This window comes from Oncorhynchus mykiss, chromosome 13 (assembly GCF_013265735.2).
Source record: "Oncorhynchus mykiss isolate Arlee chromosome 13, USDA_OmykA_1.1, whole genome shotgun sequence".
NCBI lineage: Eukaryota > Metazoa > Chordata > Actinopteri > Salmoniformes > Salmonidae > Oncorhynchus > Oncorhynchus mykiss.
Genome location: NC_048577.1, coordinates 45,529,398 through 45,554,246, shown reverse-complemented (window position 1 = coordinate 45,554,246; position 24,849 = coordinate 45,529,398). Strand labels below are relative to the sequence as shown.

General features: G+C 46.9%; 1 protein-coding gene across 11 annotated transcripts; it reads right to left on the bottom strand.

The window, feature by feature from the left end:
- Positions 1-143: 143 nt before the first annotated feature.
- On the bottom strand, positions 144-24,849 carry LOC110485192 (nucleosome-remodeling factor subunit BPTF). 11 transcript variants are annotated; one of them, XM_036941260.1, is made up of 32 exons: positions 24,130-24,849; positions 21,579-22,401; positions 20,378-20,598; positions 17,630-17,803; positions 17,290-17,466; positions 15,455-15,658; positions 15,062-15,204; positions 14,406-14,764; positions 14,121-14,252; positions 13,662-13,791; positions 13,388-13,523; positions 12,932-13,246; positions 12,144-12,720; positions 10,875-12,104; positions 10,540-10,664; positions 10,294-10,422; positions 9,857-10,007; positions 9,552-9,675; positions 9,007-9,220; positions 8,270-8,440; positions 7,365-7,507; positions 7,056-7,185; positions 6,532-6,773; positions 6,176-6,428; positions 4,873-6,037; positions 4,442-4,667; positions 3,971-4,245; positions 3,676-3,864; positions 3,385-3,577; positions 3,067-3,151; positions 2,591-2,777; positions 144-1,021 (listed from the first exon to the last, which is right to left on the bottom strand). In XM_036941260.1, the coding sequence occupies exons 1-32, from the start codon at positions 24,605-24,607 to the stop codon at positions 985-987; spliced, it is 9,138 nt and encodes a 3,045-aa protein (XP_036797155.1). In that variant the 5' UTR covers positions 24,608-24,849; the 3' UTR covers positions 144-984. The 11 variants fall into 11 exon arrangements, 10 of the variants coding, with proteins under 10 accessions (XP_036797155.1, XP_036797154.1, XP_036797151.1 ...); XR_005035567.1 differs by adding an exon at positions 1,954-2,060 and having other exon boundaries at positions 695-1,021; positions 10,875-12,720; XM_036941259.1 differs by having other exon boundaries at positions 144-2,060; positions 10,875-12,720.

Below are 24,849 nucleotides of genomic sequence, written 5' to 3'. Positions count from 1 at the left end.
AAACAACTATTTAATTTAGATTTAGGCTGTAATGTGGAAAAAGTGAAGGGGGCCTGAATACTTTGAATGTACTGTAAAAGCTTTAGGGAAAAATATTTTCATATAGCTAAAGCAATTTATTTCACAAAAGCATATGCCAACACTTTCAGTAGTGGAAGAGAGCTCAGTCTTCTCCATTTATTATGTTTCATATACATCAATCTCTTCAGCTGTAATACAAAAACAAAAAATCTAAATCTGACAAGTTTTACAAACAGGGCAGGATACCTTCAAATACATTGTGTTTTTATCCTTAGCAGTGTCATTACTGCTGGGCAATTAATACCAAATACTTTATTCCTTTCAGCATAGCTTGACTGAAACTCAAACTGTTAGTGTCCAGAAAGCCAGTCGGTCCAAACTCAAGCAAGTCCTTCCCAATGAGATGTATCTTTCACGCCACCTCTAATAAAGTGATTGAAAGGGTATAGACACACCTAAGTGTCCCTGTGCAATCTGATACACTGAGTGCAACTCAGCTCAACATTTTTCAACGTTCAAACAGGCGTCAAATGTTTTTTATTTTTATGGGCATGGCCATGGAAGCGTAAGCTTTTCTTAATTTCTTCAACTGGCTAGAGGGGTAACAAAGAATCAAATCAAGAAGAACAAACAAGGAAACGTGAGATCTCCAAAGAAAGTATTTTCTTCAAGGTAACCTTTTTCAGAAATGCCTTTATTCAAACCCTCCATTTTAACTCCTTGTCAAATGTCCATGTGGCAGAGGTGGGCAGGCAGCAGCTCCACCTGACAGTTCTGTGGGAGCAGCGCTGCTGGTCTTACAGGGAGAGTCTTCCTTTGGGGGCTGCGTAGTGGGGCCAGGAGGAGGGAGAGGAGTGGAGGTCACAAAGCACAGGAGCCAGGTCCCAACATGGATTAATTGTTCAGAATTGAACCCAATTCTCGCAGAGTGCAATTTTTTGTTGTTCACATATGTGGTATATACTAAGAGGTTGAAGTCTGTAGTTTGTTGTTATGAGACCTATAGAATGTGGAAAAGGGGAACAGTTGAGAATCTTTAAACATTTTTATGAATAGTTTAAACATACTGACATGAACAAAAAAACAAAACAATGATACAAATAATGGATGCCATGGGGTCAGGAAGGAGATAGAGCAGCCATGTTGGTCTAATTCATTGGGAATGACTTAGTCAATGAAAATGGTGCTTCACGTCTACATCCCGAGGTACCTTCATGCAGTAAGGCATGGGGTCCAATTTACTTAAGCCGTGACATTTTATTTATTATTTTAAGTCTATATAAATTCCTCTGACCATAGGCTCTCTTTGTTTTAACCATAAAATAATCCTTCACAAAAGGATTAAAAACCATACAATATCAATCTTATTTTTTTAAATCACTAAATTTAAAACATCCAAATAATAAATCAACCAGTAGTTAAGCTATAATTTACCTACAAAACCTGTGCACTATATTAAAATCATGCCCATTCATTACGAATGCATGATATTTAAATCAGCTGAAAGAAGGCCATGAATTAAGAGAGGCTTAATTTGATAAATATATAATAATAAAATATACAGCTTTACATGTGGTCACAAATGTTGTTTTTATATCTCCCTCTCCAAGAATAACTAACTACTAATACAAAATGCATTTCTGGGTGATGCTTATTTACACATTTCTAAGTAAAAGCTTCCCTGACACTTATCTTGCTGATAATTGATACGATTTTAAATGGTAAAATTACCAAAATAATAGAGAAAAAGCATATCCCTTGATAACTTGATTTGTAAGTGTCAACATGGCTGCCATTTTGTGATTGTCACAGGAAGGCATCTTTGGAATTTGGCTTCTATACTTGTAAATGTACTTTTAAGCATGGTTTGTTTCACTGATAGAACACTTGTGTGTGTTTGTGTGTTTATTTCTTTAAATCTTAAATAATCACACAGAATTTCCACTGTTTATGAAACAGCAAGTTCCATGATTCACTACTAGAGACCCCAGCATCCAGCTCAGACTCCAGCTATAACGTCAGACTTATGACATCACAATCTGCAAGAAAGAGAGAATGAGTGGCATAAATCAAATGCATGCGGTACAGGTGAAAGACACACAATGCAAGGTGATGCATGACATAGAGATGGAACAAACATTAATGAAGCTCTACTGAAAACTATTGCAGAGAGGATGTCTGAGCTGAAGTCAGCCCTGTAGGCTTTGGTAAGACTCTGCATCCCACAAACCACAGCCAGGTCTGTGGGGAAGACCACAGCCAAAGTCAGGCTACTACAACACAAACGGACATGCCCAGAGAGTGCATGAGGCTAACTAGCATGACACGGATGCATGGTTTAATGAAAAAGATTAAAAAGGGTGTTCGTGGGAAATTCTCAAAAGCAGATTCAATCAAAGTCACATGGAGTGTCATGAACATTATATGACTGAAAAGCCATTAGCCATGCCCTAATGTCAGATGAGACCATGGAAAGCAGAGGAGCATGACAGAGGGAGTGTTTTGTAACAGGAGACTTAATGACAGGGCCTCTGAAGAGCCTTGGGAGTCATGAGAGCTCTAAACTTACCTGCTAGCTTTGAAACCTTTGAGCTTCTGTACAAAGAATGACTCCAGAACTTCGGCACACTGAAAGAAGGGGGAGTCGTTGGGGTTGTAGTAGCGGCAGTTGTCAAAGACTTTGGTCATGTCCGCCACAAACTCAGTGAGCTTGTTGTAATACCGTTTCTGTAATCTGTCTTCCATTGTGGAAAGGTCTGGGGATGAAACATAGAGAAGGGTGAGCAAAGGTAAATGTGTTGGTCAATTATTATATTTTCTAAACTATCAACATAAACACTAGCCAAGTACACATTTTGTGTCTACTTTCCAACACATTAAAGATTACAATGTTTTTTCTCACAAGCATTTCGCCACACTCGCATTAATATCTGCTAACCATGTGTATGTGACCAATAAAATTTGATGTGAAATAATAGCGACAGTCTATTCACATTACATTACACATTACATTACAGTGATTTAGAGATCTGCCCTTGCCCTTACCCATCGGTTCCTTTATAACGCCATAATAATCAGGAGCATCGTTGGGATCTACTGGTTCAAGGAACGGCCACGCCATTTTGTGAGCCTGTTAACAGAACAATAGATGTTTCACTAGATTTACAACAGTGAGGTATACTGAAGTATGTTGAGAATGTAGTGCCCCAGACCAGAACACTGGTCCTGCAATGCAACGTTGTTTCATTTAGTCATTTCATTTATTCAAGACAGGGTACATGATGTGACTCCCAACTCTGGCCATATCCATATCAAATGCATCATCAGTAGAGACACTGAAGAGGAGACCACAGGCTTTCATACCTGTAAGGAGCGCAGGATTCTTCTTAAACCCTCGTAGTCCTTGTCGGTTAACGGTGTGAGGACGGTCATGGCGTCCTCCGTGGATTGACACTGCGGGCACACGTACTCGTCTATGTGGGTGGCCTCACTCTGCAGAATGCCCACACAGCGCCCGTGGTACCAGTTCTGGCAACGGTCGCAGCCAATGTAGAACCTGGGAGAAAAAACATGGGAAGTACAGGTCAGGGATATTTGGACCTATAACATTCAGTTCACCCAAGCTATAACCTTATTAGTATTGTGTTATCATACTGTGTTTCATCATATGGCGTCCGGCAGATGCAGTACAGCTCCTCCGTGGTGCCCTCTGAGTCCTGTGAGTCCTGGCCCTGCTTGCAGCCATTACAGACGTAGTCATCCATCTTCTTGGCCTCCTTCTCCGTGATGCCCACACACGCACCGTGGAACCAGTTGGAGCACAGGTCGCACCCAATGTAGAACCTGAAACCATGTGGACTTAAGTTCAACGTCTTTGACATACATGCTACAGTTCAGTTACATGTTCAGTGTTTCAATGGGAACCCGATATGGTGCATCCGTATCTTACTTGGCCTCGTCATAGGGCGTTTTACAGACACAGTACAGCTTGACTTCCTTCTTGTGATCCTTTGAGGTAGTGGATATCATCTTCTTCTTCTTGGGCTTGGCGGAGGACGAGTCCCTTTCGTCGTCCCTCTTGCGTTTGTGGGCGGAGGAGGGCGAGGCCATGGTGGGGGAGAGGGATGAGGCTACCTGGGCTGCGGCAGCGGCTGCCTGAGAGGCTGCAGCTTGGGCCTTCTCCTTCTCCTTCCTCAGCCTGCTGATGTCCCTCCTCAGCTCCTCCTGAGAGAGAGAACGACATAGGGGAAAGGAAGGGGAAAGAGACAGGGGAAAGGAAGGGGAGAGTTGGTATCACAATGTAAGGAATTCCTGGGCAGTGGCCGCAATATTTCTCAACACATCCAATATCACACTTCTACACCCTACTGGAGCACTACAATACAGTGGTCTATGATGCAGAGGTGACTATGGCACTGACCTGAACCTCCAGCTGCAGCTCCTTGTCCAGTAGAGCCCTCTTCTTCAGGATCTCAGCCTTGAGCTGCTCTTTGTGCTTGAAGAGCAGAGCCGAGAGCTTGGTGGCATTCTGCTTGCTGCGTTTCTGCTCCACAGACTCCTCCTTCTTCCTCTTCTTAGCCGCCTGCTTCTCGTCCTTGTCGATCTTGTCCAGAATGAACTTCATCACCTGGTTGCAGACGATTATTCTGCTCAGCAGGGGATAGAGGAAGGGAGGGCTTGTCATATTCATCATGAAATCAGACAAAATATAACTAACACAAAATAGTTGGCGATTGTTGGTAGGATTAAGCATAATAAGGTTTTGGAACTGACAAATAGATAAAACATGTACTGTAATTCATATTAATGTCGTTTTGTAAGGGTCATGTCTGTGAATAATGACAGCCATACCTCTGGTTCTCCTCCCGCTCTGCTGGAGTCATGGTCTTCCTCTGTTTCAGATTTTCTATCACAGCATTCTGCTTCATCACCACCTGTTTCTGGATGATGTCGCTGGAGGCCTGCAGGCTCTGCTCCCTTTTGGCCTCCTGCTGCTTCTTCTTCTGCTGCTGCTCTCTGAGCTGCTGGATCCTCTGCAGGTGGTCCTGCATGCTGGCTGTCTGGATGGTCACCACGTTCTGAATCTGGTGGGCCTGCACCTGGCCTCCTGCCTGCTGGATCTGAATAGGCAGCTGCAGCTTGATCTGCTGGGGCACCGCCCCACCCTGCTGGGCCTGGAGCTGGGCCGCCACGTGGGTCTGGATGGTGCCCAGCACCTGGACTTGCTGCTGCAGCCCCGGCACTGTGATCAGCTGGGGTTGGTGGTGGAGCTGCAGCTGCTGCTGGGGCCTGATCTGAGCCGTAACCTGGGGCTGGAGTTGAGCATGGGCCTGGATGGGCCTCACTGTGGCCTGGGTGACGGAGGGGGAGACCGAGAGAGTCTTCATATGGACCGGTTGTGGAGAGGTTGGGATCTGGGCTATCTGCTGGATGGGTAAGGCAGTGGGGGACTGGAGGGGAATGTGGACTTGAGCCTGAGGGGGTTGAGTCTGATATGTGGACACTGGAGGGGGGGCAGGAACGAGGGCAGGGGGCTGGACTGGAGTGGTAGCCTGTTGAGGAGGCTGGACTGGAGCGATAGCCTGTTGAGGGGGCTGGACTGGAGCGATAGTCTGTTGAGGGGGCTCGACACGAGCGATAGCCTGTTGAGGGGGCTCGACACGAGCGATAGCCTGTTGAGGGGGCTGGACACGAGCGATAGCCTGTTGAGGGGGCTGGACACGAGCGATAGCCTGTTGAGGGGGCTGGACACGAGCGATAGCCTGTTGAGGGGGCTGGACACGAGCGATAGCCTGTTGAGGGGGCTGGACACGAGCGATAGCCTGTTGAGGGGGCTGGACACTAGCGATAGCCTGTTGAGGGGGCTGGACACGAGCGGTAGCCTGTTGAGGGGGCTGGACACGAGCGATAGCCTGTTGAGGGGGCTGGACACGAGCGATAGCCTGTTGAGGGGGCTGGACTGGTGGTGCCGGTGCTTGAGAGGTGGCGGGAGTCTGAACTGGAGGCTGAGACAGTGCTGCAACGGAGAAGAGAAAGACAGCAGCACAGTATTAACACATCTACACAAACTAGAGACCAATCCAAATGAACATTCTAATTCACAACTCTGCAAAGCCTTGTGTACGATGCTTGTTGAAGTGGCCTGGCCTCATACCTGGCCCTGAGGGTGTTGTTGTGGTGGCTGTGACAGGGGTGACAGCAGCACTGGCCGTGGTGGCGGGGTTGGGGACAGGGGCTGTTACCCCTGGGGTGAAGAGGAAGCGCTGCACCTGGCCGTTGGGCATGGCAGCCTGCATGAGCTGCTGCCCAGGCCCTGGGATGACTGTCACCCCCTGGGGGATGACCTGCAGCTGGCCTGTGGTCTGTCCCTGTCCCTGGATTACTACTGTGAGACCCTGGTTCCCTCCCTGGAACACACAGTCAAACATAGAAACACACAGAGAATACATCCAACAGGAGTGTGAGAGTATGTGTGAAAGTAGGTGTAAAAGAGAGCAGGTGGCTCCTCACCTGTGCCCCCTGCGTTAGCTGGGTGAGCTGGGCCAGGGTGAGTTTGACCTGGCCCTGCTGTGGTCGGCTGCCTTGGGGGGTGGATGGTGATGGGGACTGCCCGGTGGCAGGAGTGACAGGACGGGGGGACGGGGCGGCACCCAGCATCCTCTGGCCTGCACTGGTCTGCACAGGGCTGGCACTGGAAACTGCTGTGGAGACAGGTTGGCCCCGGATGATCTGAGTCACCACCTGCTGCTGGCCTAGAGGACAGACAGTGAGGCAGACACACAAGTAGCCTTAAATAGGAAAAGTGCATGGGACAGTCCCAAGACAAATCAGGTGACTTATCATGAATGAATTGACTGGAGGTCATACATAAAGTTAACATCGGAGGACTACCAATACAGTTTCCATCTGAATAAAATGAATACGTATAAACATATCAACACAAAGCAATGTCGCTGACAGTCTGTAATGTGCATGCTGAGGAGTGAGCAGAGCCATGCAGCCACGGGTTGGGAGGCGGCAGAGGAGAGACCTACTGGCTGGTAGAATACCTTGTTGCATCATCAAGGGGGTTCTGATGATGGTTTTGCCCATGGTGGTGCCCTGCTGCAGGGGCGATCGGATCACCGTCATGCCCGGACGGATCTGGGCTTCGGTGGAAATTACCTGGGCCAAAGAAACAAAACACAAATAAATGATACTGTACACATGATTATGCTAATTTCACCACATTCCAATTAAGATTATAACTCAAAGAAAGAGCAAGGGAGAGCATAAGAGGGAAAAAGACAGCAATAATATGTGAGAGAGAGAGGGATAGCTCTGTTCGGATGTCTATTCTCTACCGGCTGAGTGGTGGTTGAGGTGGAGGTGTTGGGTCTGATGTTGATGGTGGCGCTGCGGTTCTGGAATGAGGAGTAGGTCCGCTGGTTGCCTGGGGTACTGGATGGAATAATGCCCAGGACATTCTGCTGGACTTGCACCATACCTGTGACGGAGAGGGACTGTGTTATTAAGTAGCGTGAACTCACTACAAGTAGATCAACAGTAGGGTGTTGAACCTCAATAATGAGATTTACAACAAGTCAAACGCCCTTGTTAAACGCTCATGGAACTAGGAATTCAGTTTGTCAAAGAAATACTAGGTTGAATCACATCTCCAAATATACTGGCAAGTCACAGCCATCAGTGGGAGAAATGTCACCTGCCCCTCTTGCAGATGACCTGGACAGACTGTATGGATCAAGCAGAACAGGTATTTTGTGTTGAGACTGTCTGGGACGCAGTCCAACCACGATACCGTAAGGAAGCTTCCATTGGATCAATAATCTGACAGACAGGACAGCCATTACTGTGTCTGTTACTGAGCGAGAAAGACAGGGCATCCCAGGGGTCCTCCTTCCTAGAATGTTCTTGTATAAATCAGTGGCATTTTCTACGTATTAGGGCAGCCAGCACACTCAAAACCAAAAGCAACACCTCAAAGCCCCTCAAAGGTTCCACTGGGGTGAGATGGTTCATGCTTTTGCTGAGTTGGGGTAGGTCTGCTGAGTGGGGTAGGCCTGCTGAGTGGGGGTAGGCCTGCTGAGTGGGGGTAGGCCTGCTGAGTGGGGGTAGGCCTGTTGAGTGGGGGTAGGCCTGCTGAGTGGGGGTAGGCCTGCTGAGTGGGGGTAGGCCTGCTGAGTGGGGGTAGGCCTGGTCAATGCGATCATGCCGGCTAAAACCTTACAGACGGCAAGGTTATCCATACCTCCTTGTGTGGTTGGCATGTTGACCGTAACAATCTTGCTGTTGGCCGGAATGGGTAGCTTGGCGGTGATGACCTGGCCAGCCATGGTCACCGGGCTGGCAGAGATCTGGAACGTTTGTCCAGAGGTGGTGACCATGCTGTTGGCCACGGTGGCCCGTGAGCAAGTGGAGGCTGCAAGACACACCCCACCTGCAGTCACACACCGTGTGCAATTGCAACCACAACAGCCAGGGTGTATAGCAGTGGTGTCCACTAAGGGGTGTTTTCCCCCCAGCTTCGATTCAAACAAAGCCATTGCATAATGCTTTTTGGACTGATTAACTGATTATGAGCCTGAAACTTTTTTCTAGGAGTCAAAAGTTATTCTAAATGTTTTTAGAATTCTCTTTCCCAGCCCCACACTTGACTGGGTTTCCGATACAGGAAGTGGACACCACTGGCCATTAAGGCAATTCAACATACCGTAAATATCTATCAAAATAGGTGAAATGAAAAAAGAAGAATCCAAACACTAAAATGATCTGTTGTTGTTGTAACAGTTTGACATCCACGAGTGAACTTCAATGGCCACCACTAAAAAGTGAATGGGGAACGAAAATGCCTTCTGACCAAAAACATGGAAATATGAAAAATAATATTTCAACACTGCTACCAAGAATCACTATTAACTTAAAACACACCCCCACAGTAGCCACCGCCATGATTTTGTATGAGCAGCTAGTCGTCGCCAAACTCACCTGGACTACCCTGGCCCTGCTTGACCCAGGAAGTAAATGACTGATGGAAGTTCTTGTTCTGCTGGAATGTGACAGGTGTCCCCAGCTTGGTGGCCAGGACCAGTTTAGTCCCCGGGGTGACCTGGCTGGTCAGGGATGCCGGAGTGCCAGAAGCTGAGGTTGTAGGGGTGCTGGTGGGGGTGGAGGCACCAGGCTTCTGTTGCTCCAACCGTTTCTACAACGCAAAGGTTCAGATGCTAAATCTATGCTAAACCACATTGAAACACCAAACTCATTGGAAAGAGGAGACCAGAGTAAAAGAGTGAGAGTACAGAGTGAACAAGTCTCCTCTGAATAATACACAACTTCCAATACACATTTGTAATTGCACATGGTTTAAAAGGACAATTATTCAGATCAAAACCAACCCAAACAGAGGCCCTTGAAATGTCCCAGCTCCCAGTGTTTAGTGTTTGTGCCCCCCAGGTTTGGGCTGGGGGGGGGTGGATTGTAGGGAGGCTAGGTGTCACCATAGTGCAAGGTGGAAACTTGTCTGATCTTCCCACCTGCTGAGCAGCCAATCTCTGGTGCTTTAGCTGAGCCTCCAATTGGGCCTTGGCCTCCTCTGCTGTCTTCAGCGTTCTACTAACCTTAGCCTGGTCTGCAGCCTGGGCCTTCTCTCTCTCTACCCTGGGACCACAAGAGGACAAGTCAGTTAGTCATACTACATTCAATGACAACAGACCTGGGCAGGGTTACAACAAGACATCTTGAGGGAAGTATAGGTTCAAAGGTCACATAATATCAAGCAGTACAGCAGCTTATTCTCTCCAGCCCCAGCAACAAGGCTAAGGACAGTCCACCTGCTCACCTTTCTGAAAAGGCTCTGATCTCCCAGATCTCCAGTTCCTCCTCGGCCACCCACGTCTCTAAGATGATGGGTCCAGTCTGCTTGGCCGGTTCAGGCTTCTTTGGCCTCAGAGCGCTGGAGCGCAGGCCTTTCCTCTGGGGAGTGGGAGTTTCTACCCAGGAGGACAGAGAAAGGATGAGGTAGAGAATGAGGTAAAGAGGAAGACGACATCTGTCAATTAATGTCATCCTTTGTATTGTGGGATAAACAACTTTCTCAAACTCTATATTTTCACTTATATTGCAAAGGATTTGCCTACTCAGGTACTTGAGAGAGAACACTAGAAGAGGTGAGGAGCAAGCTGAGCAAGGCAATCCAAAGCAAATATTAATGAGACCACTATAGGATTGTGACAGGGTGATCCTAAGACAATTTGGGATGCAGTTTCATCCTTTTACCTTTGGGAGCTTCGGTAACGCCAATTGGGCAGATGATCTTCCTGATGCAGTATTCAGACCGGATGCCGTGCGGCCCCACATCTCGCCGCTTGATGATCTCTGTTGTGGTGATCGCCGTCTCCGAGGATTCTGGGGAAAGCAGAAAGGAAATATGTCCATTTGAAATGGTGCCTCATCTTCAAATTGAGAGACAGGAAGGATGAGGGCAGAAAGAGGGAGAGGAGGGTAGGATTGCTGTGCTCTCACCTGTGCGGGTGGTTCCTACAGCAGGAGAGGGCTTGACAGCCATGTCATCCCACCTCAGGCAGGCCCAGAGCAGCCGCAACATCAGACTGACCCCCGCCAGAGACTTCACAGTCTGGAGACGGTATCTGCATAGGAGACCCAAGTCAGTGAGTGTTATCAAAACAACCTTTAACCAAATAGCTATATGGACAAATGTACATGGTTCCATGTTCTCAATGGTTTTAGCCCAAGTATTGTTTGTTGTCTTTCTGTGTTTTCATTTCAGTGCACAGCATATGAGATGGTCCACTGCGTCAATGGCAGCCTAATGGCTAAGGGTCAACTACGTGACTAACCTCCACGTGATTCCAAAGGTGGGTCTGGGGGAGGGATAAGGCCAGATGTCCAGTGCTGGCTTGGCGTTGTAGTTGAAGATAGGTACCTCTCTGATGCCCCCTCTCCTCGCCAGCTTCTTCAGGTCATCATTAGGCAGTACAAAGATGCTCTTCTTGCTACTCTTGGTGACAAACTTGCGGTAAGAGGGGAGGGCCGTGCCAGAGCGGGTCTTCTTGGAGCGGGAGAACTTTAGCAGCCGGACACGGTCTCTGGTGGAGTACTCCTTACTGACCGTCATAGAGGTGACTGAAGAGCCTGAGGGGCCAGATTTGGCATCTGTCAACATTGCAGTGACAACAGTCTTGGTCTCCTCGGAGACGGCGGCCCCGAGGGTCGGGGAGCTGACCCTGGTGACGGTGGTCTTGGTCATGGTGGTGAGGGTGGATACAGCACTGCTCTCTGCAGCAGGCGTCACTGCAGGCTTAGTGCTGCTGGAGACCTTGGCCATCTGCATCGTGCGAGACTCTGTTGACATGGTGGTAGTAGTGGTTGTGGTAACTTGGGTGATGGTCTTCAGCACCTCAGTACTGCTACTGCTGTTCACTGTGGTGTTGTTACTCAAGCTGGACTCCTCTGCAGTGGGGATAGGAAACGGGGTGATCTTATTGGATGCCGTTTGCCCAATCTCCATTGGCTCAGACTTGGTGCTGTTGCTTACCGTGGGAACACCAGTGGGCGGCCCTAACATTGACGACGTGACGGAGTAGTCAGGTTGTGGTGTCCGAGCCTTTCTCTCTACGTCCTCCAGGGCTAGGCTGGTGGCTAACACAGTGTTGTTGACCTTTAACCCGTCCTGAGAGAGAGTACCGTTCATAATGGATTTGACAGGTTCCTTCACGGGCAGTGTTTTGATCTCACCCTCTAACATCTGGAGCATGACCTTGGTGTCCACTTCTTTGGCCAGGTCTGAGTGCATCTTTGAGTCTACAGGAGTCTTGGTGTCAACAGCGTCTTTCCCGTTCACCTGCACTAAATGTGGTTCGCTTTGGTCTACGTCCATGCTTTCTATCTCCCTCTGTCCATTACCTTGCTCTGTCTCCTCATAACCATGCTTCCTACCGTTTTCTCCTGCTATCATCACTTCTGCTCTGGGAGGTTTGGCCGCACCTAAAGCCGGTTCTACAGATGTCAAATTGACTTTGTTGTTGACGTCTATGCTTTTCTGGGAGCCTCCATTCAGCTCTGTTTGAGATAACGCATCCCCACCATTGCCCTGAACGCTGCTCTCATGGTTGGCCAACCCTGTGGTGTTGAGGTTGGGGCCTGTGGCTCCTGCTGCCTGGGGTTTACAGGTGGAGCCTAATCTGACGTCCAGATTATCTGCCTCTCCTGAGGGCTGGAATTTCACTGGCTGCTCCTGGTCAAAGTCAAGCCTTTTAACAATTGTGTCTTTAACTACTGAGTCTGCTTGTCCCTCAGCTTTCAGACTTGTGCACGGTGTCACTGCTAACTTGTCTGCTGTAGAAGCCTTGATGGTGGTGGGAGTCCCTGTGTTAACTTTCTCCTTGGAGACTGTGTGTTTGGCCAGGGCTGACTGCTGTTTGAGGCGCTCTAGCCTCTGCTTCTCCTCCAGGGTGAACTGTTTCACTCTGCGCTCCAGCAGCCCGTCGAGCTTGGACGTCTTCACCTTCTTCTTGTAGGCCGTACGGAGCTGGAAGCCCTCGCTGACGTTCACCACATCCCAGTTGAAGGGGCGGACAGGTGGCTTGGCCTCAGAGTCCTCCTGCTTAGGTTCTTCTTCCTCCCCGGGCTCCTCCTTCACAGCAGGGTCAGTCAGTAATGAGGGGCATTTGCTGTCCACTATACCTAAAAGAGAGAGAACTCAATGAATAATATTAGCCAAAAAATGCTAACTCCGAGACCTGAAAGACAGCTGCTAAGTACCAGATAAATATAGAACACAGCCAATCATAGTAGGAATGGGGAAAATACCAAATGTCATCTAATAAAAATGTCTTATTCAGATAAACAGCAGGAGACCCTCTTTGTTTATTGATGAAAACTAATATCATTGTACCTTTTTCCTCACTGAGACAGGTGTCTGGTGGACTGGGGTCAACATCCATCTTGTCCTCAGTCTTCTCCTCCACCTGATCATCTTTCTTCTCCTCCACGTCTGTGATATTTTTTTCTTCCTTCTCTTTCAGAGTCTGCCCCTCTCCTGGTGAAGTGCTCCCAGATGACTCCATGGTGGAGGTTTCCTCCTGGTCTTTTTCTTCAGTAATTGGAGTAGACTCTCCTTTTGCCTGGGTTTCCGAGCTCGTTGGTGCTTTGGGCAAACATTTTCGTTTGTTCGGGCAGGATGTTGCATTTTCTTTGCCAGTTTTAGCTGCTGTAGAGAGATTAAAATGAAAACACATGAAGCACGTAATTTATACCGAGGCAAGCTGGAGCCACATTTTCAGCTTGAGTGCCCTTGATCATCATCAGTGAGATAAGACAGAGATAATACGTGTACAGAAGAAACACTTACCTTCGAGTGCTTTGCGGTAGTTGACGTTGGTGTTCCCTGGTAGCCTGGGAACAAAGCGATGGACGTGAGTCTTACTGACCCAGCTCCAGCCCCCGTACCCAGTTACTCTGTACTCCTCCCCCTTCTGCTTCCACACCTTACACACAGAGAGAAAGAACCAGTTAGATAAAAGACTACACAATCGCATACAAAAGATGGGAAGATTATGTTGTCAGACATCAGGCAGTCATAAAAGCCCAAACAGGACTTGAGAGGAAAGTGAACCCAGATTTACCTGGTGTTTGATGGGGATGGTGTACTTCACCCAGGTGGCCTGCTGCATAGTCTCTTCATCCTCCAGTTTTTTCTCTCTCTTTTTCCCCTTCTCTTTCTCCTCCCGCTCCATGGAGGTCATGCGATGGAGCCTGAAGGGGGGGGTAGTGAAAAAAATACATTAAAACAGCAAGGTGACTCTGGCTTGTTTAGTCAGGGCTCCATTATCTTCAACAATGAACCTCCTCTCACTCATGGGAAAAGCGTCAGCTTCTCTGCATACACTGCCCACACCACTACAGACCTCTGCACTGAAGAGAGGTGAACAGTATGCTTCATAATCAGCTGAGCAGTGAAGCAATATAATTTAGCATTGTACACTAGACCGCAGAGAGCAGGATGAGTTGGGTCGATGTACTATGACTCAAAACTCAATTCAGCAATGAATTAAGTCCTTTGATTCACAACTAATGTCTCTTACCTGGTGTGTCCAAGCGCATCTTTCCAGACAGGCAGCATGACCACTGGTTTGATGGCACACTCCATGATGGCCAGCGCCAAGGCAAACTCCCGAGCCTTACTGCACATCTGCACCGCTTTAATCCAGTTTGTCCTGGAAAATCCCAAACCCACAACCTCACTATACAGCAAAACATGATTTCACACATGACCTTATCAGTCAATAATATTCCATTTCTCCATTGTGTGAAACAGTTCTGAACCCCACTTTCCTATGTCAGAGTAAGTAGTCTGTTCTGGAGCGTACCTGTGCGAGGCCCAGTTTGGGTGCAGGAAGGGGGCGGGGACATTGGTCTCCAGCTGGATGATGGTGAGCCGCAGGGTGGAGATGGTCAGCACCTTGGATCCGTGGATGGAGCCGTTCCACTTGAAATCCCCGGCGGGGGTTAGGCTGAACTTATGGGAGAGGTGGCGGCGCTTGTCGTGGTCCTCACGATGCTGGTGCTTGTTGAGGCCCAGTGTGTTGGTGCTGAACTGGTTGTGGTAGACTCGGAACTTGCCCTCCTGGCCCAGCTTGAAGAAGTTGTTCAGGTTGTCCTTCACCGTCAAGTCTTTCCTCACAGTACCCAGAAGAGCCACTTCACTCTCAGAGCTGGCAGGAGATGTCTAATGGAGAGACACAAGGGGATATTTCTACTGAGCTGAGTAGAGACATGGCTAAGAAGAGAGACATCGTATCCATAGGGATTTGGCAATTGGGAGATCAATGAATTGTGTAACATTGTGTAATAAAGTGAGTCAATGTGGAACAGAGGACTGGATTTCAGTCTAGATGATTGAAAATATAACAGGACAATCCATTTGATCCTGCTAAGGCTGCCTTCTCCTAATGTGAGAGACTAGGCTGTGGGAGAAATTCCACAGAGACGACAGAAGGTTAACAGTGTCTGGTTGGTGTCTCACCTCCTTGCTGTCCCTGGGTGTAGGGCTGCCATCTCCCTGGGTCTTTTGCTGGCTCAGCTTGCTGTCCGGGTTACGCAGACGAGTCACTATGCGATTGTTAGTCTGTCCAGACCCCTCACCATTCCCACTCTCCTTGCCTTCACCTGCGAGCAACAGAACACATCATTAATATCAGTGATGATTAATCAAAAGAGAGAAGTCAATCATGAATAAAGGATTCATGATTAATTGGGCCAAAAACCAGCACAGCGGAGGCAATGTTCAAAGATACAAACAGTATCTCTAATGTCACTTGGTAGTCAAGGCCCTTGACAGTTGAATGAGTCAGGGCATGCATCAGTAACAGAGTGCCTCCAGAGGCCTGAGTGGATGAATGGTATGGTAACGGCGTACCCGTGTCGTCCTGGCTGGTGATGGAGGACTGAGAGCACCGGTCAGCGAGGTTTGGCTCTTCAGGCCTCCTGAGGACCCCAGGCGCTGAGACGTGGTGGCTGCTGTTGCTGTTCTCGTCTACAGGGTGTGGTGGTGGGGGAGTAGGCTGGCACTGGGCAGAGGGGTCCTCCTCTCCATGGGACTCTGAGTCTTCAGGCTTATCATCTGGGGAGGAGGAGAGGATTGAACAGTGAAAAGATGAGCAGCACAAACCCCTTAGGCCCCCTTTGTGTGAAAACATGCATCACCAGGCACTAGCTGTCTATACTGACAAAGTATTGCAAATGATGACGGCAATGCAGAGCAAACACGGATAAACATCTTAAAAAGTAAAACCTGTAATCCACGACAATTGTAAAAAACAGAATGCTTTTGGCTTGATGCCTTCCCTGCCTCACCTTAATGATCATGCACAATTAGCATAACACCAGGGAAATGCTTAATCAGTGTGTCTGAGCAAGACTTTGCACTTCAGCAGTCCAGGCTGACAGATGAGGCTAAAAACACAGTCCAACACAACACAAGCAGTGCACAACGCGGCTGCAGAACCAAATTAAGAAAGATATTGTATCTGAGCTGCGGGTTAAAATGGCCCTGCTGTATATACTGCGCTGAGGGAGCAGGTGGAAGGTTCAGGCAGGCAGCCAGCCTTTTGTTTCCGCTAAAGGAACGGAGGCCAATTTCCCCAATGAATTGGGGCGAGAATAAGAGGCTGGTTGTGACAGACTTAGGGTGGTGGGCGCTGCCTGCCAGGGATGCCGAAACGCCATTATCTGAGAACAAGTTCACAGTGTGTGGACCAGACAATGCACCGCATCAGGATCCGGATAACACAATGAATGCATTGAGAAAATAGAACATGTAAGCAATGAACAAGGTGACTAGAATAACAACAGGCTACACTTACAGCCTCCTGAGCACTGTTCAGCCTTGCATGCTGAACACTACAAAAGACAATGGAACACAAAATGGATGGCAAGAGCACAAGATCCCGCAAAAAGGCACAATGCATCTGTTGAAGGAAGAAAATAACCAGGCAGATCTCGATCATATGAAGATGGATGAAAGACAAATTCTTGGAAAAGAAAACCACAGAAATAAAGGGATACAATAATGGGCTACATAAGCAGATGTGAAAAGCAGAGTGCTTTAAGGAGTAAGAAAATGCTTAAGACAAAATATGTTTATACCTGAAGGATAATTAACTCAGTAAGTCAGCAACAGCGGTCAGTTTAATGAGTGATACTGAGGTGAGCAGTACTGTGGCAGAGTAGAGCCCCCTCTGTTACACTCATTACTCTGGACTGGGTGACTAAGTGAAGGCTGCCAAACAGAGTCCACTCCCTCTGTTAGTAATCTATGTATTGAATTAGTAGACAGTAGATAGAGAAAGGCATACTGTGTAACCATGTTGCAGCCATTCAAGACACACTCATCCTCAAATAACTTAGCTTTAATGGTCCAAGAGCACTCTTTAGTAGACTTTCTACCAAACACAGCCAATAATCAAATCAACAAATGGTCACATTGAGGAGCAGCCAACCAGCATGAAGATCATCATCAAGCCAAGAAGCAGCAGCAGCAAAAAGCCTGTAGCAGTGACTCCAAAGCAACGCACCCAGTGGCAGCAATCGCATCACATTAAGCACAACTACAGTATGGAGGATGCTTTCAGACTGCCAGAGCACGAGACCGATGATGATGGATGCACACATGCATAGCCACAGCAAGGTGTGACAAGGAGGAGAGGCTGGGAGGAGAGATGCGGATTGCTGGGTGCTTTCTCCATCATGTACCTGGCCTCTCCTGCTCAGGCTCCATGGAGGCCTCCCCACTTTCAGAGGCGGCAGAGCAGGACACCTCAGCAGGCTTAGGGGGTTCATGTTTAGGGAGAGTGCCGTCCTGGGTGGACGAGCCAGGCTTAGGGGGGTGGACGGTGGTGTTCTCTTCTCCAGCAGGGGGAGCTACAGCTGCTGTGAAACATACAAGACTCACTCTGGATCTTTAACACACAACCGCCTCACCAGATCAACAAAAACATTGTAGCTATCCTCAAAAGGCTACATGAAATATGCATCCAGAAAAGGACTTCATAGGCAATACACAACTCACATAAAAGAGCAACTACAATCTTACCTTGTGAGCTTGCCTCCTCTTTATACTCGGGGTCTTGGAGCTCTCTATGGTCTGGTAGTTGAGAGCAGTGTGTGGGGGTCTCTTCCTCTATCTTGGTGGTGTCTGTAGTGGTCTTCTCTGCCTGCTCCGCTGCTCGCCGTTCCTGCCTGCCCTGCACACGCTCCAGGATCTCATCTACACAAACAACAACACAGCTGATAAGCAAATGGCCAACACCCACACACCATGCTAGCTCTGTTTGACCGGAGACGACATTTCAACCTTGTGTAAATCAGTAGGTCCACATGTTGTTTATCATATTATGTAAATCAGTAGGGCTACATGTTGTTTACCACATTATTATGTAAATCAGTTGGTCTACATGTTGTTTACCACATTATTATGTAAATCAGTAGGTCTACATGTTGTTAACCACATTATTATGTAAATCAGTAGGTCTACATGCTGTTTACCACATTATGTAAATCAGTAGGGCTACATGCTGTTTACCACATTATTATGTACTGCTGTAATGTTTTTTTTTTCAGGCATTAAAACAAGGGGGATGTGGGGCTCCCGAGTGGCGCAGCAGTCTAAGGCACTGCATCGCAGTGCTGGAGACGTCACTACAGACCCTGATTCGTTCCTGGGCCATATCACAGGCCGTAATTGGGAGTCCAATAGGGCGGCACACAATTGGCCCAGCGTCGTCCTTGTTAGGGGAGGGTTTGGCCGGGGGGGCTTTACTTGGCTCATCACGCTCTAGCAACTCCTTGTGGTGGCCGGGTGCCTGCAGGCTGACCTCGGTTGTCAGGTGAACAGTGTTTCCTCCAACACATTGGTGCGGCTGGCTTCCGGGTTAAGCGGCCGGGTGTTAAGAAGTGCAGTTTGACGGGACATGTTTCGGAGGATGCCTGACTCGACCTTTTCCCCCCCAAGCACGTTGAGGAGTTGCAGCGATGAGACAAGATTGAAATTGGGGAGAAAAAAGGGGGTAAAATACAACAACAAAAAATACAAGGGGATGTGTCAAGTCGCTAATTGCCAACCAGAGAAGCTATGCTAGACAATAAGAAAAGGAATGGAGTTGTTTGGCTCACTAGCCCTAGCCTGTTTGTTGAAATGATGCCTTTCTATTACAGTATGGCATTACAAATATAATGGAGTCAAACCATAATTGCTTTCCAATATTGCTCTCCTACACATTTTGAAACAATATAATACCAGCTGGTAAAATTGCAACTGGAAAGTAACATAGGCCTATTTATAATGCTTGTAACAGTGTCAAGATCATCTTGTCACTAGGTTAACCCCTTCCATCCTAGTTCTCATAGAAGCAGTCACTCACCTTCAGAGAAAAACCACACAAACATCTCAATCTTACAGATTGCTAATACACCTTCTAGCACTACTTGAGACTGTGTGAAGAATGAGTGGAAACGGATTGTGACCGGTAATAATAACCAAGTCACATCACGTATGATCACCAGCACAGTTAAACACCAATATAGTTAGCCATTGGCAGCTAAAACCAAGAACAACTCATTAGAACCCATGTCAGTGAGTCACTCCTGATTTGCTGTCTCTACTATTGTTCCCTGAAACGGGACAGTGGATCAACGCTCCGGAGATGACATTAATGAAACTGCTGTCTGAGCACTAAAAGCAAGAGAGTGGTGGATCAATAATGTGTTCTATGACGATATGGTATAAAATCTCTCCCCATAAAAGGCAGACAGAGAGATTCCAATCTATCAGGGATATAGAAAGCATTATGCCTGTGAAAGTATCCTGGGTCACAGGAGAAGACGAAAAATGAAATCAGTCTCCATTCCCCACCTGCCAACGGTTCATAACTGAGGTTTTCATAGGGAGAGATACAGGAGTATCCACAGAGGGAGGATGAAGCAGTGGGCTTCTGAAGAGGATAAAATACCAGCAAGGCCAGTTCATCACTACAGATGGTACAGGTGGAACGAGACAGGAGAGAAAAGACTCTGCGTTGACTACCTTGTCTTTGGAATATCTGTCAAAGAAAGTCCTCATTGTCTAACAATCGAGGAGACTGATCCCAAAACAGTACAACTAGAACCAAGCAAGCTTACCATATAAAGCTTGGTTTGTGTAAACTATGAGATATAGTGGTCAGGAAATGGACAAACAAAGGAAGGCTCTACAACAAACGAGGAGTAGAGTAGCCACACAGAGAAACCGACACTGGTTTAAAACCAACCTTCTCCCTTCGATGGAAATAAGAAAACCGCTGTTTGCATGATAAGTAAAAAGGCTGAGAAAGAAAGGGGAATAGCAACATCTATGATGTTCGATGCTTATTAAATGTCACACACTGGACAGGTGCAGTGAAATGTGTTGTTTTACAGGGTCAGTCATAGTAGTACAGCACCCCTGGAGCAAATGAGAGTTAAGTGCCTTGCTCAAGAGCGCAGACAGATTTTTCACCTTATCATCTTGGGTACTTTAACCAGCGACCTTTCAGTTACTGACCCAGCGCTCTAACCGCTAGGCTACCTGCAGCCCTCTGACAGTTCTAATACATCAACCATCCTAATCATACTTCAGCACGAGGGAGAATGTACTCTCCTCACCAAAGATGTATTGGAATGTAATCTCACAGGAGCTACACAACATGTAGCCTGTAGCCTAGGGGTCGTCATTGACATTTCTATATTGACAATGCATAGAAGCCATGGACCAGCTAAAAATGCTTCAGTGTGACAGACAGTGATTCAGAGCGTCCAGCATCCTTACCGTTGGCTGCCGTGAGGAAGGCCTTGTTGTTGCCCGCGGCCTTGTTGGTGAGGTCCTCTGTGATGTCCATGTGAGTGTGCACCTCCTCTCTCATCTCCTCGAGGACGGCACACAGGTCGTTTTCCCAGTACTCCTTGTCTAGACACTCTATCAGCTCTCCCAGCTGGACCTTTGTGCTGTAGTACCAGATCTTCTTCTTATCATGCTCCCTGTCTTCCTCACTGGAATAACAGGTCAACAACCATTATTAGAGTTGTGACAAATAAGATGGAATATAATTGACAATTAGTTTGTTTATAAAAACAGGTTTAAGGACCTTAATGAATAGATCATGAGATGGCATCATTGTACGGCCTATAATGCTGCATGAAGCATTGTTAACCCGCGAGAGAAAGATATCTTAACTTCAAAGGAAAATCAACACTGAATGCAAATTGGCAATAAGCTTAAATTTCATTCGAACGCATGTTGTTTTTCAGCGCCCTTACTCCTTTTTGTTTGCCTCTCGCAAGAGAGACCAATTACAAGCAATTGCGAAGATATGTTCAAATGGAGGAGGCAACATGATGAAGAAGTGGATACTCCAGCAGCAGTTCAGTAAACTCTCAGGGGGGCTATGGCATCACAGCACAGGAGTTACACCCTAACTAAGGGCACAATTAACAATCACAGCACCCTCACTGCGCTGGCTGATGTCTCAAACCGCCACTAATGATCCCTCTGGGACACAGCTTGTCAGATAGATCCCACTCTTCAGATTGAGTCATCGTTGAAATCAGCTACATTTTTCACACGCAGTAAATGTTTAATCCAGGCTGCTTCTACATGAACATGGGTGATTACCAGCAACATCCAGCTACTAAAATTCAAGTTAAAAAAATATATGTTCCAAGTTTAAATCAACACTCTCAGGCAATCTGTGTGTACATAGTGTTCAGCAACAAAATGTGTATTATTCTATCCACAAGACATGACTGATGTTATACCAAGCAATTCAGCACTGGAAAAAACAACTAAGTAATTCTGAAGGCAATCGATTAACTTGTTTTTAAGAACCTCAAGGACATACATCCACTCTCTGATTACATCACAAAATACAATGTATCACTCAGGTGAGATCACTCAGTATGGTATGGAGATGGTGCATAATATTGTTGAAGTAAAAACAAGGGAAGTGGGGTGGGGGCCAGTAATTACTTACACAATTATTCTTCGGTTTAGGAACCAGTATTGCCTCCGGTGGCGGTCATAGCCGATGGGCTCCTGGCGGATGTAGGGTTTGCTCTTCTGCATCTCTGTCACACAGTCTGTGACCCCGGGTACCTTGTGTGCCACGCAGATTTCACACTGCCATTCGTCCTCCGGCACCTCTACCAGAGGCGGCTTCACACACTCCAGGTGGTAGACGGCAGAGCAGGTCTCACAGCACAGCAGGTCCCCCAATCTGTGGCACACCCTGCAGTGGTCATCATACTGCACCACCCCCTCTGACATTAACTCCTCACGGGCGATGTTGGTGGTGAGGAACTGATCCACCAAGAACTGCAGCACCTTGATCTTACTGTCCAGAGGGCCGTAGGGGTAGTCCTCCACCTCCTGGTAGAGCAGGACATGGTGGTACTCCTGGTCGCTCTCGCAGTAGGCACGGACCACCTCGGGCCACGTCATGCCATCAATGAAGTAGAGGGTGGAGTTGACACTGTCCTTGAGGTCAGCAGGACCAAACGTGGTGTTGGAGGTGTCCTCCTCACGCAGGATGGCCTTCAGCAGGGCTGTGTGGGTCTCTGCCATCAGCGTGCACTGCTCCTGGCCTACCAGCGCAGCACAGAAGTCCTCAAAGCGGAAGGGAGAGAGCCGCAGCACCGTGCTGAAGTTGCGCAGGACCTCATAGATGGAGGACACGTTGAGCAGTTCCTCGCTGGGCACCAGGAGGTCCTCAGAGGTTCTGGGCAGCTCCAGAGGAGGGATCTCCTTTTCCTCAAAGATGGGCGAGCGAGGGCAGTGCACCCGCGTCCTCTTCCGCCCTGCCAGACAGAGAGCAGTGAGAGTCTTTAAATCACATAGATTATGGCAAACTAAAACTGAAATTGCATTCCGTAAATCATACATAAAACCCAGACAAAGCAGAATGACATTGTCTCAAGGGCTTAAATCATCGATTAATGAAAATTCAAAGCAACAAGTTGAAGACAGAATTTACACAAGTGAACAAATGTTAGCCTTGGCCATGTAAAAGGAGAGTTTGCAAGTGTCTCTGAAATCTACTGCCACAGAAATATGTTTGATTCTTTATATTGGTGCCAGGTCCGCTTTAAACAAATCAAGTCTTGGACTTGGTGAAACACTACACCAACTCAAAGTTGGCAAGGGTATTAAACCTAGGAACCAAGAAAATTGAGAGGGGTTATATTATTGCAATTGAGACAGTCAAGAACAACAATTTAACACAATGGACATTCCCTTCAATGTAAAAAAATACTTCTTAAAATGGGTCTAATCCAAACACTGTGATAATGTTTTGCAACAGCAACATAATCATTACTTTTCTGCTATTCTACAGATGTTTTGTATCTTTCTTACATTAATTTAAAAGATACTGTCAAACATACTTTCCACAAATAATAATGAACTTTAATATAATCTAAATTGTTACTTCTATCTATTGTGTAAGAAAATGTGCATCATAAGTGTGTTGAAACAAAAATAACTTCTGCATTTAATTTTCAAAGTTTACAACATATTATGGATATTAAATAGTACAGATATTAATTTAACATTGAAATTAATAATTCCATTATGTATTTTGGGGAATGTAAAACATTATTGTGCTGCATCACTGAAACTTCTTCTCCTCGCATAGTTACAACTGGTGAAATTGAGGGCGCTTATTTTCAAAACAATGTGCCACATGGTACCCTGTCCTGTCATTAGCTCGAGCTGATGTGGATTACTAGCAAGCTAGCTGGGTCCTCCTGGACAAGAGCACAAGCCCATGACATTGCTAACTAGCTAGCTTGAAGAACTCATCTGCTTCTCAGCTGTGAAAATATGCTGGATATGAGAGCTAATGATAAGTAAGAGTGGGTTAAAGAAAAACCCCAAGTTAATTAATAGTCTCATTAAATGTATCGACACATTTGAGAAAGTATTTAACTAGCTAACGTTAGCTAGGCATGCTAAGTAGCTATTCTCCTGCAAGGAAATTATGCATCATCAAGTGTTGTTTTATAATACGAAACATTCCAGTTATTAGTGTATGTTACCTACTCTGGAATGTTAATATAATGTTGTTGGTCATTTTAGTTTCTAAATGATAAATCTCCATTTACAGCTGTTTAGCAGGTTCAGGCATTAACTTGTTAGCCTAGCTTGCTAACGTTAGATAAGGTACGTTATAACTACCTAGCTATTGCAATAACCAAGTCAGATCCAAAACTAGCAAACACAATTATAATAACATATTGCACACTACTGTTAGTTAAAGATGTTTCAGAATTCAAAAATGTGCAATTCGGCTCCCGTGCACTACCTATATCGCTAAATGCAAAGCTTTCAGTCCATCATCAACAATTTTGAACTCAAACTAGGCCTGTTTTTATACACAGTCAGTGCATTCTCCATTTTGAACAATACAGCTTCCTGTACTATAAGAACTAATGCATAGGAAAATACGCCCAGACAAATTATAATTAGTTACAATGTCATTGTTTTCCATCATTATCTAAGCAGCTTGATCAATATTGCAGTTTTACCCGGAGTGCTGCCATGAGTGCTCTGACTCCGAAAGCTGCTTTCAGTACAGTAGCTGGCATCATCATCCTCCTCGAGTATTTCCTCAAGCGGGTCTGACTCCTCGTTGAGGGCCTCTTCTTCCTCGTCTGTTATCGTCTCTTCCTCTATCAACTCGTCCTCCTCAGATCTCAAACTCACAGCATCATCGTCTTCATCACTTTCATGATCATCATAAACCACAGATCTAGCTATTGACCGTCTGCCCCTAGTACCTCTGCCACCACCACCTCTGCCTCTTCCCCTACCGCGAGATGATCCCACTTTCCTCCTGCCCCTCGATGAAGAGTTATTTCCCCTCTTGGGACTCTCAAAATCAACCTCGGCACTACCTCTCCCCTTTGCCCTCAACTCCCTCCTGGGTCTCAAGCCACGCTCCGGCTCTGATGAAGGCTCCTGCATCCGCAGGGTTTTGGGCGGCCTGCCTCTTTTCCCCCTCATTATATATAAAAGCTATTATTTTCAATTTCAATTTCTGCGTTTATTTAGCCTTCACAGAACCCAGAAAAACGGGTACCGTCAGAAAGCTTGATTTGCGTAGATTCCAAAGTGGTAGTCCCGTAAAGCCCCGGTCTCGGTTTACGTGAGAAAGCTCAAAACCAATGGCTGGCGTCCAGCTTCTGATCGGTCGCAGCCGCCATTTTTCTTCCTCTCCGACTACTGAAAACAGACCGAAGGCCCAG